Here is a 16,081-nt window from a genome sequence, read left to right on the forward strand (position 1 = left end):
AGTGGCACGTATTTACCATAATGTTGAGGAGTTTGATTTTGGATATTGTAATTCTCAATGTCAGTACAAAATCCAACCAGATGATTTTTCTCCTTGTAAGTTGTTAATTCGGAGCCATCGGTGTAGTGGGTTTTGTCTACCATCTCCCGCATATTCTTTGAACAATAAAAATAAGTTGTCAATGGAAATAAGCTGTCAACTATTTTGAAATAAACAATATAAATTAGCTAATAACTATGTTTGAGAAACTCACATAGAGGTAGAACTGGAGGTGTATCAACAAGGACCCAAATGTCCATATTGTCTTGGTTGATGTCAGGATTACCAAGATCCGTGGTGATAAGCATACCCTCATCAAAACCATACATCTTGCAAAATGCTTACCAATTTTTTCAACCAAAATGGGTTACGCTCTTAGAATTATATAGATTTACTTCAAAGTCCACATCGTGATGAGTCCTTAGGTAAATTTTCTTTGTTTCAGAAATTTCATGGTCTTCAAAATCCATCCTCTCCAAGACATAGCGTCTTGCATGGCATGGGATAAGCTATACTCGAATTGTAAAATATGAAAATTACACGTTGAAATAGTTGAAGTCATGCTTAATTATGAAAATAACACTTGTCGTCGTTGTGTACCGTTTCAACTTCGAAGGTCTCCTCGAGCTTAATGCTGAAGCGCCGATCATCGTCTAGGTGAGGCATGTCGCACAGACCTTGATCGTCGTGGCACCAGTCGCACTCCCCCGGGAGACTTTCGTCGTCCAATGATGATGACGACATATCCTACGTTCATAATTCAAAACTACATCATTTAGGGTTTGTCGACACCGAGGCATCCTAAAAGCTAAGCTTTTATCATTTAGGGTTTGTTGACGCTGAGGCACCCTAAAAGCCTAAGCTTTCATCATTTAGGTTCTTATCGACACTGAGGCACCCTAAAAGCCAAGGTTTTATCATTTAGGGTTTGTTGACGTCGAGGCACCCTAAAAGCCTAAGCTTTCATCATTTAGGTTTTGTCGACGCCGAGGCACCCTAAAAGCCTAAGCGTACATCATTTAGGTTATCATCGACACCGAGGCACCCTATAGAAGCCAAGTTAGTTTTCATCATTTAGGGTTTATCGATGCCGAGGCACCCTAGGTTGGGCCTAATCACTTGGCATTAATCACTTGGCTCTATTGCCACCTATGTTGGGTTTATCATCTAGGGTTTATCGATGCTAACGAGAATTCTAAGTTGGGCCTAATCACTTGGCTCTATTGCCACCTATGGTTTAATGCAGCAAGAATGGCGGGGCAGTTGATCCTACTTAACTAAGTACTAAGATACCCCGGCCCATGCATTAGTCGCAAGTACCCCATATGTCCCATTTTTAGCAAAGTCATGCTAAAATTCATGGAAAATTTCAGCATGACCTTTGCTGAAAATAGGACATATGGAGTACCCGAATTTGCCGGAACGGAAGTTAATCGACATTTCGGCAAACTCAAGGGTCTCTCGGGGTACAGCAGCAACATCACAAGTTGACAAAATTCCCAAGTAGTACAGCAGCAGCATCACAAGTAGTACCAATGAACATATAGTCCAGCAAGTTGAAAAAGCTGAAGTTCTCAGCATGAAGAATCACACAACACAACACCTACATTATGATGATACATTTGGAGATTGCACATACAGTTTTCACATAAGCATAATTGTTCTGGAGATTGCACATACAGTTTTTGACAGCACATCACCTATGACAGCACATACAGTTTTCGTTACTGCTCCCAAATGAAATGACACTTTGACTGGCTGCAATTTTTAGTGTCTACTTATCTGCAATTTTTCAGTGTCTGCTTAGGAGAAATGGGTTTCAAACTTCAGCTTGCTTTGTATAAGGAGACTAAAAACTATCTAAGGAGTTCTTCAAGTTCAAGTTATAGCCTGCATGACATTTTCCTACACGATGCTTGTTGTAAATAATTACTTAAAGTAAACACTTTTTTATCTTAGCTTACTTACAACAGAATGCATATCTTTCTGGTTTCCAATTCCTTTTGTTTCATTTTCAACATTGCTCTATTTGTAATTAATAGCACTGTTCAAGAAATCTGTATATGCAATCTACAGAGATCCCCTCCTGACTTTTAGACTGATTTTCCATCAAAATTGAAAATAGTTACACTAAGTTTCAAAATAAAAAATACACTTCTCAGTTTTACAAACTGAAAATTACTCTAAAACTGAAACTTTAACTGACTTTTAGACTGAATTTTTACTCCAAGAGTTTTTATATTCAGATCACTTTAACTGAATTTTACATTGAGTTTTAGATTGAATTTTAAACTTTCTTGCAATATAAGCTTGCCGTACACTTTATATTTAGATCAGGAGCCAAGCTCTAAAATTGAATTTTTAACTGAATTTTTACGACTGCATTTGTTTCAATTTCAGTTTCAGATAAAGTTTATATTCAGATCAGGAGACTGACTTTTAAATTGACTTTATATTCAGTTTCAGGTAAGGACATCAGAGAATCTACAGCGAGGGGCGGCCGGCGCGGTGAGCACGAGCCCGCATGCACAAACAGTGACTAAACAAGGAGAAAAATAGGGGAATCGATGGAGACGCTCACCGCGGAGCTGGGGAAGGAGACGGCGAGGCCGAGGGTGGTCGGGGCAGCGCGGATCGACGCCGAGAAGCAGTGGTCGGTGATAAGGAAGAAGAGGTCGATGTGCTCGATCCTTGATGACCCGGCTCCAATCCGTGGACGTAGGCGATGAAGGTGATGATGGTGTTGCTCCTGGCGCAGCTCCTAGGCACGACGACGGAGGCCGCGGCGGTCGGTGGCCGCGGTGACGCGCGGCGGCGGCGCTCGGGGTGGAGGGAAGGAGCGGGGCAGGCCGTCAGCGGCGAGGACCGAGAGGGCGATTGAGGAGTGGAGGGAAGGAGCGGGGCAAGCCGTCGGCGGCGAGAACCGAGACGACAAGGCGGGCGCGGGGGTCATCGGGCGACTAGGGGGGAATGAATCTGGCGAGGGGGGAGTGAATCTGGCGAGCGGGAGGGATAAAGGGATCGCGCGACTAGGGGGGAAGATTACTAATGGCGCACCCCCTGGCGGTGCGCCATTAGTATGTTTTTTTATAGCAATGGCGCACCCCTGAGATGGTGTGCCATTAGTATTCTTTTTTTAGATAGCAATGGCGCACCAGCCAGCCGTGCGCCATAAGTAAGATTTTTTTATTATTATTTTGTTGCATCTAATAATTTAATAGAAAATTAATATGAATATGAATATGAAAATGAATATGAAACAGTAATAAATTTTTATAAAAACAGTAATACTTTTTTAAAAATATCATCAAATTTGTTATTTGAAAATATTTATGAATCGAAAAAATATCATCAAATTTATTATTTGAAAATATCATCAAATTTGTTATTTGAAAATATAAACAATTTTTTTTTGGGATTTTTAGTTGCATTCATTTGTGACGGTGGAGCGGGGGAGGGTGCGGGGGGTCGGCGACGGCGGTGGAGCGGGGGAGGGTGCGGGGGGTCGACGGCGGCGGTGGAGCGGGGGAGGGTGCGGTGGGTCGTCGGCGGCGGTGGAGCGGGGGAGGGTGCGGGGGGTCATCGGCGGCGGTGGAGCGGGGGAAGGGTGCGGGGGGTGCTCGGCGGCGAGGGGAATCTGGCGAGGGGGATAGCTATCGAGAGGGAGGGGATCGAGATCGAGTGTCCTCATAAATATTCAATATTTTTTCATATGGAATATGAAAAAATATCATCAAATTTGAAAAAATATTCATGAATTTCAAAAGGTGCCCATGAAATTTAAAAATATTCATGATATCAAAAAGTAAAAAAAAATTGCCCATTACTAGTTTAAACTAGTAATTACTAGTTTAAACTAGTAATGGCGCACTATGCAACGGTGCGCCATTAGTAGTTTTGCAAAAAAGTAAAAAAAATACAGTAGTGGCGCACTCTATGGCTGGTGCGCCATTAGTAGTTCTAACTACTAATGGCACACTCTGCCCGGATGCGCCATTACTATGTTTGAAAAAATGAAAAAAAAACATTTTGTTACTAGTGGCGCACCGTGTGCCTGGTGCGCCATTAGTGTCTTCCACACTAATGCCGCACCAACAGATGGTGCGCCATTAGTATATAATAATGGCGCACCACATGTCTGGTGCGCCATTAGTGTCAATTCCATCTATAGCCCTTTTCCTAGTAGTGGTCTGTGGGCGCCGCGCCTCCCCTCGCCGGTCGTCTCCTTCTTTGACGCCCGCAAACTGTTCGACAGTTTGCCAAAGTACGAAAATGGACTCCGCCAACGAGTTCTTTTTCCACAATTTCATTTGCAACTCCGATGATTCGTCAACCGACGACGAGGAGGAGATATTGGCTGCCGTGTTGGTCCATCACCACCTCAACAACCAACGGCCGTTGTTCCGTGGCTCCATTCCGGGCCACCTTCCGGCGTTGAATCATTACCGAGAGAGCGGGCATTTCCTTCTCTGAAAGGACTACTTTGATACAACAAACCCGTTGTTCAAACATCACAAATTCCGCCGCCAGTTCCGTATGAGTAGGCATGTTTTCAACCGTATTAGAGAGGGAGTGGTCGGCTATGATGACTACTTCGAGTGCAAAGAGGATGCCGTCGGCAAGATTGGTTTCTCCTCTTATCAGAAATGCACTACCGCCATCCGAATGCTTGCATACGGAGTGCCCGGTGATCTCATTGACGAGTACGTCCGTATGAGCGAGTCTACATGCCTAGAGTCCCTGTATAAGGTCTGCAAGGCTGTGATTGTTGTATTTGGCCCTGATTACTTGAGAGAGCCGACAACTGCAGATATAGCCCGTTTGTTGGCGACGAATGCTAGCAGGGGCTTTCCGGGGATGCTTGGCAGCATAGACTGCATGCACTGGGAGTGGAAGAACTGCCCTTCTGCTTGACAAGGGCAGTATAAGGGACATGTCAGGGCTTGCACTGTCATACTAGAGGCCGTGGCGTCTCAAGATCTCTAGATCTGGCACTCTTTCTTTGGCATGGCTGGATCACACAATGATATCCACGTGCTTCAGCGCTCGCCAGTGTTTGCTAGGCTTGCCGAAGGCAATAGCCCACCGGTGAAATTTACTGTCAACGGCCACAACTACGACAAAGGGTACTATTTGGGTGACGGTATCTATTCTCAGTGGACCACTATTGTAAAGACAATACTCAACCCTGTTGGAGAGAAAAGGAAAAGATTTGCCCAAGAGCAAGAGAGTGCTAGAAAGGATGTCGAGCGTGCCTTTGGTGTTTTGCAATCTCGATGGGGCATCGTTCGGTATCCTGCTAATACTTGGAGCACGCAGAAACTATGGGAGGTGATGACTGCTTGTGTGATCATGCACAATATGATCGTAGAAGACGAGCGCCCGGAACGTCTGTACGATCAAGGCTTTCAGTTTCAGAGTGAGAATGTTGTGCCTGAGCATGGAGTAGCGGCAACATTTGAGTAGTTCACTCAGTATCATGAAGACATGCGTGATTGGGAAACTCACGTGCAACTGCAAAATGATTTGGTTGAGCATATGTGGACTCATGTTGGCAACCAATAGATGTATCTTCTTTTATTCGTTCGTAAAACTATGTGAAACATTTTTATTTTTATTTGGCCTGTAAACTGTACTATTTATTTGGGCAGACTATTTTGTTTGTTAAATTTTCATTTCACAATATATTGATTGCAATGCAAAATTGGGCGGCCACGCCTACAAATATGAGTCGGCACGTTAAGCGCGCTGCCGACCCATATGAAAAATAAGACGGACACCGAACGGGCGGCCGACCCAAACGAACAAAAAACGAACGAAATCGCCGTCTGTTTGGGTCGGCCGGTTGGATTTGCTCAAACACCTTCCTCTCACTCCAGAGTATGTGTGCACTCCGGTTTGCGTATGTGGAGGTGGTGAAGAAGGGACATGGGAAGGAGGCCGTCTGTGAGCCCGTACCTCCCGGCTCACAGTCACAGCGGTCCCACAAGGCCTCCGCTTCCGCCCCGGCAAGCCTCCTTCGGCTGCCGCGACACATGCCGCCATGTCTCTTACTGTGCACACAAACTGTTTAATGAAATTTGTAGTAGTGGTTATTAACGAAGAATTATAGACTGGTTTTCTGGAACCCTAACCTCAATTGTAGTGATTTTATGTTATTTATGACACGCTCATGAAATAAGTGTAGATGAGATGCATTTTAGTCAATAGCATTGCCCTTGGGAAACTTGATGCACATGTGCAAGTATATTCCAATGGGCTAAATGCCTAGTTAGGGTGAATAATGGTGTCATCTTCAAATTATAATAATGTTCAAAATGCCAACAAAATTAAGGCATCCATAATAAGTACTCCGATCCCTCCGTCTCAAAACAAAATAACCGTCTCAACTTTAGTATAACTGTGTACTATCTGGAAGCGGATTAGGAGCATTTGGGTGCTCCACCCCCTTATATTCAAAAATAATTTAATAATTCAAAAAAACGTCAAAAAAATCCTGGATATATTTTTGGACCAAATATGACTAGGTATTGTACTCATATAAAAAGTTTGGCCAATGAATGATTCTCGTTAACTTCAGGGCAAAAAAAACAAATTTATGACAACAATATAGCATGAATTACTAAACAGTAAAAATGAGCCACCTACGCCTTCCCACAGTAATTTGAGCTCGACAGCCGTCAGTTCACGTTTATGAACGGTCTAGATTTGATGGTGCAATTTCGCCCCTTCACCTGCGTTACCCGCTCGGCCCACGGTGATCGGGCTGCTGCTCCACAGGTGGATCTGGGCGTAATCTCATTAATCGGGACGACTGGCCGGAAAAGACACAGTTAGGCCGAGAAAGAATATACTCCAAGGCCCATACCGATCCTTCCCCTGTCCCTCTCCCAAGTCCCGACGATTCATGCGTTCGTTTCGGCGGTGCCGGTGGCGGCGCCTGCTGTCGGCAACATATTCCCTCTTGTGCATTTCTCCCCGATGTGCGAGTGTGCCTGTTCGAATTCGTCATCAGTACAACTCCTGCAGGACTCTTGCTGCAGACTCGCCAAATCATTCGCGTTGCTGCTTTGTCTGACTGCTGTATATCCGTCCACGGCCACCCTCCATACCATGATGTTGTACTCCAAACTCCATACTAAATTGTAGGAGCATGACACCTCGCACTCTCCATTGAGCATGAAGTCTTGACGATGTTGGTGTCTCTGTATGTGTTCCAGGTTTCCACCCTTGGCATACAAAAAACTTCATCCAGATTAACTAAACTAATCACATCATGCAGGTTTGGGAGGAAAAGACCAATACATATGCAATGGAGGTGACTTCCTTACATCAGTCCCTCAACCAACGGTCCTTTTTCTGTTTTCTATGTCTTTATTTTTAAAACCTTGGGCAGTTACGGGCTTACGGCTGCATGTGGAGCATTTTCAAAGATGTCTGCATGTTTTGTCATATCCAACAAAATTCATTCCCAGTTTGGGCAGCCAAACCTGAAGTATCAGCTTTGCATCTAACTTACGATGGTCCAAAGTTTCGGTAAATATGTTCTCATGCTTATTACATATACTCCCTCCATCCGAAATAACCCAACTTAAAAATAAGCAACATATACTTTTGCTATGGACAATTTAATATTTTATGTTTGCCAATATATATTTTCAGCGGTACCTATCATTTAATTATAAAACTTGACGGACGCAGCAACGCGCGCTATCATGGTCTAGTAGTACTTGTATCTAGCATTTTTTTGGGAAATCTTTAACCCCGGATATAATAAAAGTCATTCCATGTTTAATCTTTTTGTACCAGTGCAATACTTGGTCATGTTTGATTTCATAAAAAGTTTCGGGATTTCTTGACTTTTTCTAATTACTAAATTATTTTTAAATATAGAAGGGCGTAGCACCCGAGAGCTCCTATGCATTTTCGTGTACTAACTTTACTATAAAGTTGAGACACTTATTTTGGGACACGGAGTATGTCAGTTGTAAACATCGGACTGCCATTCACAGTCAATTTCACGAGTCCATGAAATATGTATCTGCTTCATTTGACGAACATCGGTATCTAAGAGCATCTCCAGCCGTTGGCCCCCCAGGAGGGGCTAAAAATCGCCCCCTGGGAGCGCACCGGCGCTAAACCACGCACTGGGGGCGTGATGCCCTCCAGTCGTGGCGCCCACATTTTTTTGAAAAAGTCAAATACAACGCAAACACGGCTCAAATTTATCGCAAACATCGGCGAGTTCGTTCAAATTTAAACATATTTTACAAAAAAAAATAAAAAAAACTAGCACGGGCTGCCCCCGCCGTCTCCATCGCTGCTCCTCGCCGTCTACCTCGCCGCTCGCTGCCCGCCGCCCGCCTTTGCAGTTCTACATGCCGAGGAGGCGGTAGAACCGTCTGTAGTCGCCGCCGCCGTCGTCGTCGTCTCCGCCGCCGCTGTCCCTGCTGCATCCCTCCCCCGGTTGGCGCGGCGGGTTGGACGATCCGGGGGCGTCATCGTCGTCGCTGTCGAGGACGACGATGCCGTGCTCGTCCTCGCGCCCACGCTTGCGGCCGGCGATCTCCTCCAGGGCCCGGGTCTGCCGGGTCATCTCCGTCCGGAGGTAGTCGTCCCGCATCCACCACAGGGCGTCCTCGTCGGAGAAGCCGCGCCGGGCTATCTCCTCGTACTCCGCAGGGAGGCCGGGCTCCGGCTTGGGCTCGACGAGGACGAAGCGGCCGGGGAGGGGGGGGGGGGCGGGGCGGAGTCGCCGATGCGGACGCCGGAGCTGCGGGTGCGCGCGCTGACAGGCGTGTCCTGGGGCTCCGGCTTGACGGGGCGGAGGCAGGGAGAGCCCGACGAGCGGCCGGACGAGGAGGAGGACGCCCCAGGCCGCTCCATGCGCCTCGGCGTCCAGGAGCTTCCACGGCGGCGTGAGAAGGACGGGGGAGCGGGGTACTCGAGGCGCGGCGTGTTGTCGCCCTCGATGTACTCGAGGACGGCCTCCAACGTGCAGCCGGGCATGCCCCACCACCGGCGCCGGCCATCGGAGTTGAGCCTGCCGGAGGGCACGACGCCGTTGGTGGCCTTGAGCTGCTCGGCGTGACGGCGGCGGAAGTAGGGCTCCCAGAGAGGGCTGTCGGGGACGTACCGTGGCCCCTCCCTCGCCGCCCGCGGCAGGGACGCGCGGATACGTGCGATCTCCGCAAGCCGCGCCGCCCCGGTGGGTGGTGGTGGCACCGGCACGCCGTCGGCGCTGATCCTCCAAGCCTCGGGCACCCGCATGTCCGGCGGGACCGGGTACTCGGCCTCGAAAAGGAGGCGAGCCTCGTCCTCGTGAAGATGGCGGCGCCCGAAGCCATTCGCCGCCGCGCCGTCGCCTGGAAAGCGCTCGGCTATTCTTCTGAACTGGAGACGGCGAGAGGAGGAAGGGGGGAGAAATGGGCGCGTCGGCAGTGGAGTGTCTGTGCGTGCCTCCGGCGCGCTGGTGGTCGGCTTATATAGGCGGAGGCGCCGTGTGGTAGGCTTGGCCGGCGCGTTACGCGTGGCTTGATGGCGTGGCAGCCGAGGGGACGCGCGTCGCCTGACCTTCACTACGCCGCCCGTGAGGCATCAATGGAGGCTAACCGGCGCGGCAGCATGCGCAGCGCGCAGCTTTGGCATTGATTCGCCGCAGGAAACGAGGTGATGAAGCGGCGAGAAGAGAGCCGAATCGCTGACGCGGCTGGCCCGCGGCTCTTCGCGCCAAAAAAAAGATTCGCCCGGCACCCCCAAGCGACCCCCGGTGCGCCGGGTTCGGGTTGGGTCCGCCGGCGCCAATTTCGGCCCTAGCCGATGAAAACTGGGCCCTTGGGGGCGCGACTGGGCTGATTTTTTAGCGCCGGCGGCCGAAAAATCGCCTGGGGGGCCTTCTTGGGGGCGCGGCTGGAGATGGTTTAATTCAGCATCGAGATATGTTCAGCTAGCATCGTAAGCTCGACGTGTTAGTAAAATCCAACAGCAAATGTTAGTAGCAGCTGATGCATGCCTAAGCAAGTATCCCAAGTATTTGCAGTAACAGGAGAGGGGTGGAAAGCTCACTTCTAATAGTCATCTTCTTGATTCCCGTGCGATGCATCGAGCTCCTTGCAACGCTGGCATGAAAACTGGCCAGCCATCGACAAGGACACCATCAAATTTTCATGCCTCTCACAGTAAGGCCGATTGCATGTGCTGCATTTAGGAACCGTAAGCCAACAATCCAAGCACATAAGATCTGAACAAGCAAGATCAGCCTCAACTAGATCCTCCGGACTGATACAGCCACCACATTTTTCGCATCTAGGAAAGCAGAAGTAGCAGCCTTGGCACCGCCACAAGCTGTCCCTCACTTTCCTGAAATATAACCAAATTGTCAATATGGAGGTGTACAAACCTTAATTGCTTCAGGTCAAAGTCATTAGACCTGTAGAAATACAAGGATGCCTAAATGTTTGCATCAGTTGTTTTCAAGACAAGAGCAACAAAACAGGTAATAGAACTAAGTTGATTTCATGTGGCCCTTAAAAGGCTATTCATAGTGCAAACAAATGAGCTTCGGGACCATCACTTAAAAGGCTATTCATAAAAAATAACATGACCAAGTCAGTTGTTCCACAACCACGGGAGAGAGCGAAAAGGCAAGCAATATCTATGAGCACTGACTCTTGTGAACATCACAAATCAAAGATGAATCTTGAACTAGCAGAGCGGATCAGGAATCAAGCAATGACAATTAGTCCAATAAACTGCTAAGGCTATTCCCAAAGAGAAGATCTCGTGGGAATTTAGAGGATCAGAGGTTGCATACCTACAGTCATCCCTCGTACAATCAAACACAGGCCTGACGTTCGCACACACAGGGCAAAGATCAACATCAATAGGGCGTTCATCATTGGTGTCCAGCGCTTCACGGGCTCTATGGTTGTAAAAAAGTGGGCTTCTATCTTGTTGCCCTTGTGGGTTACCTTTGCACATGAGAGACATGATAATATCAAGATGATGCTTACTCATCCCGCTGATACCATCAAGTCGGAGACGACTTATATTTCCCTTGCGTTCGTGCAGAAGCTGAACAATTTTGACCACCCCATCACCAGTCAAGCCTGCACATGCAGGCACATAAATCTGCAAGTTAAGGGTAAGTTAGATCAAATGCATTTAGAGGTACATGCAGCTAGTGCACAGGAGGAAGTGAGCAAAAGCCCTTGGTAATAGTATAATCATCATAGAGTTTCTGTTACGTGCATATAACCACGATTCTATCATCTAGAGATAACAAATTATCAATCAAGCAAACATAGAAGAACTGTAAATGTTGGTTTCATTATGATCAATAACCAGAGGTTAAGATGGCGTGAAGGTTCCATATTAGTAATCAATTCAGAAAAGTATTTGTCATTTTTACTTTGGCTAGAAACCCCAAATCATTGCAAAAAAATTGAAAGGGGCAAATAAACAAGCCCATTAGTGTTCCATACGAAGTTGGGATCAATTATCATGATTCTGAAATAAAAATGCTCCACATTAGTAACTCAAAACTGAACTGATTCCGAGCATGTCTAGGGAGAATCTTTTTCTGACGGAACTTTTGGTATTTGGGGAGTGCTTACAGTTTGGTTTGGAAAGGAAAGCAATGTATACCAGTAATAGATAATTTCAGAATCATGTAGTTGAAAAACAAAATATATCTAAATAAATTTCATGTATGCCTGACTGGCTAACCCTCTCCATTTTGGAAGTTAGATGTGGCAATTGGCAAACTGGCCATGCTAATTTTACCCCTGGATCGATAAAGCTACACTTAAGTAATCCACAAGTTTCTGAACTTAGGATTTGCCCTTAAAAAAAGCAAAACAGCCAAGCAGGTTAACAATTTAATATCAAAGCAGCCAGATTGAAGGTAGTATCAGATATAATTCGCAAACATTGCAGTGGTCTAAGTGCTACCGAAATTTGTAGCCAAGAACAAAAAAACATTTCCAATGCAATGTACTGTATAAGAAAATACATATCCCAGGATTATCTATCAAGGATTCAATCACTCCATACATTTATACGTATTAATGTCAATATTGATTCTACCCCTAAGGCCCTAACCCCAGTCACTATCACCATGAGCCAAGGCAAGCAAAATAATATGAAGCATTTAGAAATTCCACTCCACGGAAAGGTGAGGGACAGAGATCCAAACAGATCTGTAACCTCACTATATATAAACACCCTATACAGAACCCTGCAGTGATTCTGATCTGCAGCTGTTTCGCGACAATGAAGTTGTGTGATTTAAGAAATGGCAAAAGGACATGACTAAGTACCAGCGCCGCATCCTAACTCTACCATGTAGTGCCACCCCAATCTGTTCACTCTCGATCCGCTAATCTGACTGATGATCTGTTTTGTTCACGTGAAGTCTTCTTGTCAATGCCGGCATTAAGAAAAAAACTCAAATTAGCTAGACATTGCCGGTATTTGGAATTTCTTCACATCATTAGGCCATGATAGTTCTGAAGTTGAAGTGACTGAGTACTAATTATTGCCGTGTTCTACACTGCCAAAGCATTTATAGCATATATATCAGGGGGTGCCTAGCTATGTGTTCTTTAATTGTCGATAGGTATAACGTTTTGCCTAGCGCAAGTAAAAACAATTAATCAACTGAACTGCCATATTTTCTATGGTGCACATGAAAAGGTTTGTAAGTGCATCCCAACCAGCCTAAAATTAATCATATACAGCAAAAAACAAGCTTAGTTTCTTAGTCAACATCACGTCCAAGTTCGTACCAGTAAAATTTAGCAGATTTATTCCTTGCAAAAAGTGGTATGTGTTTCTTCACAGTTGATACATACACAGCATGGGCTCTGTCTCTCTGGTTCATTAGGCTCATATGAGCTTATCTATCTATGTTGTTGAGTCAAACTAGTTCACAGAGTATGAGGAGTCGCACAAGTAGTCCAGGAACAGCAGGTAAATTGTGGCCGACCTGCAGGCAAGACAGGATCAGGAGCAGCTTGATGAGTCTGATCACAACTCTACACAAGCAGAGATCAACTCCGATTCAGCAAGCAGCAGCTGAGGTGTCCAGGCATAGGAAACAGAGGTTAAATAGAAAACACAATCTGTGTCCTTGCCCAGTTTAGATAGAGTACTTGTACTAGTTAATTGAGTCCTAGGCATATATGCTATAAAAGCATACCCATTGTATCATTGAGGATAAGCAGTAAGAGAAGTCTCTCTTCGCATATGCTTTCTCAACCCAATCTAGTTCTCTAGTTTCTCAATCTCCCGCTGCCTACCCACACTGACCACGGCCCCTACCCTACATTGCCGGCCCCAGCCTCCGGTGAACAAACCGTACAACCTCAGGAGAAAAGCACACATCGACTGGCAATGGTTTATTTGTCATAGCATTCACATCTCGTGGCCTAAATTGTTCCACTAAATGATCCACTAGCTGCAATTCAGCAAGTGATGCGGTTCAATGAGGATTCTGCAGTCCGGTAAATTCCAGTTCTAGTAGAATAAATAAAGAATGACTACATCCTAGCCTTCGCATTCTAGTCATGGAAACATGAGCCGAGTTGCTGAACCTATGCAACCACCACGCCAGGCATAACAACAAACAGTGCGCGCGCACCATCGACTCCACACGCAAGAATGCAACTCATTCACCAATTCACAACCTCACACACTTCAATTAGAGGAAACAACCACGCGCCGGAAACCTCCCAATACCTCGGTGACGCGGGGATTGTGCTCGACGACGCGGAGCAGGCCAGCGTCGGAAACGTGGAGGCACCCGAAAAGGCGGAGAGACCGCAGCGTCCCCTCCGCCCTCGCAGTCAACTTGAGGAGGACTTGGTCGGTCAACCAGCCGCTGAGCGGCCGCTCTACCGCGAGGCGACGCCACAGGTGGAGGTCCCCCGCGACGGCCTCGCCGAGGAGGCGGCATATGCGCCAGTAGGCTAGCAGCTCAGGCAGCCGCATGTAACCCAGGGCGAGGAACAGGGCGGTGTCAGGACAGAGGCAACTGCGGCAACAGCTAGATGGGCAACAATACCGTTTCAATTGTCCAAGTGCTCTTCATCCACTGATCTACGATCCTACGGCTCCAGCGCGTGTACCGCTTCGCGCTTTAGTTAATCACTCTCCACCGTAGATCTCTAGATGTGTGGCTCAGACCGTTGTAACGTCTCTTTCCAAACTTTACCGCAGCTCTGTAACTGAACATGTCGCTGTAGCGCTTTTCACCTGCTCCTTCCCTTTTTAAGCCCTCCTCCGGCTTGTGGAGAGGGCATTCTGATGATTCTGGGCTTGGCCCTTTGAGCCGCCGTGTTCCGGCTGGCAAACCCTAGCTAACGCGTTTCAAATCTTCCCCAAATTGATTCGCAATTCGTTCTCAAACTTCGCTGTTTTTACTCTGTTCTTCTGAGATGTGTGACAGACAGTAGCTAGACCCTGTCAATTGGTATCAGAGCCAGGTTCTTAGATCCTTGGAGGTGGCGAGTTGGACTAGATCCGATCTAGTTTCGGCAAGGAGGCAGTGTGACGCAGGGAGGAGACGGCGGCGGTAGATCGTTCGGCAGCAAGGAAGGTTGGGGCGGAGGTTTCTGTAGAACACTTCTACAGAGTAAAATCCCACCCAACCCACCCTCCTAGTGCTGTTTCTTCATCGGCGACGACAAGCAGTGAGGACGGTTGCCGGAGATCCGGTGGTAAAATTCCCCCTCACCCACCCCCTTTTGTTCTAGGTCAGATCTTTTTGGATGGCGACTCCAGACGAATCACTGGATACGGGTGTTCTGGAGCTCGAGTCCCTACAATTGTACATAAAAGCTCTACGCCAAGACAGAGAGGAAGACAAGAAGGAGTTTTATGATTTCACAGAAACAGTCAACAGGAACTTTGCAAGCATTGACAGAAATTTCAAAAAGATCCAAGCCAGCCTGAGGAAATTGGTTCAGGAAGATAAAGTGGAAGAGGAAGAGGATGATGGTGATCCTCCCTCAGCTCAAGCAAGTAACAAGGCAACTACCACTATTCCTCTAGGAAGACCTAAACAACTGCAACCACAAAACAATATTGGGTCTGCTATTCTAGTGGACAAGGCTACAAGGAAAGAACTTAACTTAGATGGCACTCCCAAAGCTCCTTGCAGACACCCAAATAATACTGGCAGTAGACCTGACAACAGCACTCCACAGAGCAGAGTGGGACAACAACAGTAACCAATCATGACAATTGCTGACATCCCTGAAGAAGTTTAGAGACAAGAAGAAAATAGAACCAGAAACACTCACAATGATGTGAGAAGGAACATCCTAAGTGTGAAACCTGCTAAATTCAATATCTCTGGATTTGAAGGAACTGATGCTGACTCATGGATTCAGAACATTGAGCAATTCTTTGAAGCATCTAGAACTCCCCTAGAGCAAAGAACTGAAATTGCAGTGTCCTATTTGAAAGGAGAAGCAATACAATGGTGGAGGGGCACAGGTTTTCTAGTCACAAACATGCCCTGGCACAGGTTTTGCTCTTACCTGACAGACATGTTTGTAGTGACTTCTGTTTGTGAAAATGTCAAAGCTTTCCACAGCCTGACTCAAACCAGCACTGTAGCTCAATACATTGCTGCTTTTGAACAAAACATGAACCTGATGAGAAGAGACAATCCTGCAGTTCCTGACAGCTACTATATGCATAGCTTCATATCTGGGTTAAACCCTTACATACAAAGTCACCTGGAATGCCACTATCCTGACAACATGCAGAGAGCAATGTGGCTTGCAAGGAGAATTGAAAAGTCCAGTCCTTCAACTACCAGCTGCAAAAATTACACTCCAAACTATAGAAAACCTGCTGCTACTGAAAGAACAAAAACAACTAACATTCCTATAGTTCCTGCTGCTACGGTTATTCAGCAAGCAAGAGAAAAAGGAATTTGCTATAAATGTAGAGAACCATGGTTTCCTGGGCACAAACGGGTGTGCAAAATGTCTCGGAAGTCCCAAATTCAAGCATTACAAGAACAGAGTGC

The 16,081-nt window shown here is 46.7% G+C and overlaps 2 protein-coding genes across 3 annotated transcripts; both read right to left on the reverse strand.

Moving 5' to 3' along the window:
• Positions 1-6,522: 6,522 nt before the first annotated feature.
• LOC125552623 (F-box protein SKIP28-like) lies at positions 6,523-14,084 on the reverse strand. Of its 2 annotated transcripts, XM_087518816.1 has the most exons (4): positions 13,780-14,084; positions 10,853-11,169; positions 10,105-10,398; positions 6,523-7,268 (listed from the first exon to the last, which is right to left on the reverse strand). In XM_087518816.1, the coding sequence occupies exons 1-3, from the start codon at positions 14,029-14,031 to the stop codon at positions 10,107-10,109; spliced, it is 861 nt and encodes a 286-aa protein (XP_087374942.1). In that variant the 5' UTR covers positions 14,032-14,084; the 3' UTR covers positions 6,523-7,268; positions 10,105-10,106. The 2 variants fall into 2 exon arrangements, with proteins under 2 accessions (XP_087374942.1, XP_087374941.1); XM_087518815.1 differs by lacking the exon at positions 6,523-7,268 and having other exon boundaries at positions 9,977-10,398.
• Positions 7,315-9,458, reverse strand: LOC147976475 (uncharacterized). The gene has a single exon (XM_087518817.1). The coding sequence runs from the start codon at positions 9,307-9,309 to the stop codon at positions 8,701-8,703; it is 609 nt and encodes a 202-aa protein (XP_087374943.1). The 5' UTR covers positions 9,310-9,458; the 3' UTR covers positions 7,315-8,700.
• Positions 14,085-16,081: the final 1,997 nt, after the last annotated feature.

Source organism: Triticum urartu, chromosome 4A, assembly GCF_056163025.1.
Source record: "Triticum urartu cultivar PI428250 chromosome 4A, HENAU_Tu73, whole genome shotgun sequence".
Lineage (NCBI taxonomy): Eukaryota > Viridiplantae > Streptophyta > Magnoliopsida > Poales > Poaceae > Triticum > Triticum urartu.

What these genes read in the sequence shown, in the direction of transcription:
- LOC147976475 (XM_087518817.1), bottom strand. Translation starts at nt 9,309, where the DNA reads ATGCGGGTGCCCGAGGCTTGGAGGATCAGCGCCGACGGCGTGCCGGTG.
- LOC125552623 (XM_087518816.1), bottom strand. Translation starts at nt 14,031, where the DNA reads ATGCGGCTGCCTGAGCTGCTAGCCTACTGGCGCATATGCCGCCTCCTC. An exon ending in ACAATCCCCGCGTCACCGAG is followed by an intron (nt 11,170 to 13,779) that starts GTATTGGGAGGT and finishes CTTAACTTGCAG; the next exon opens with ATTTATGTGCCTGCATGTGC. An exon ending in TGTACGAGGGATGACTGTAG is followed by an intron (nt 10,399 to 10,852) that starts GTATGCAACCTC and finishes GTTATATTTCAG; the next exon opens with GAAAGTGAGGGACAGCTTGT.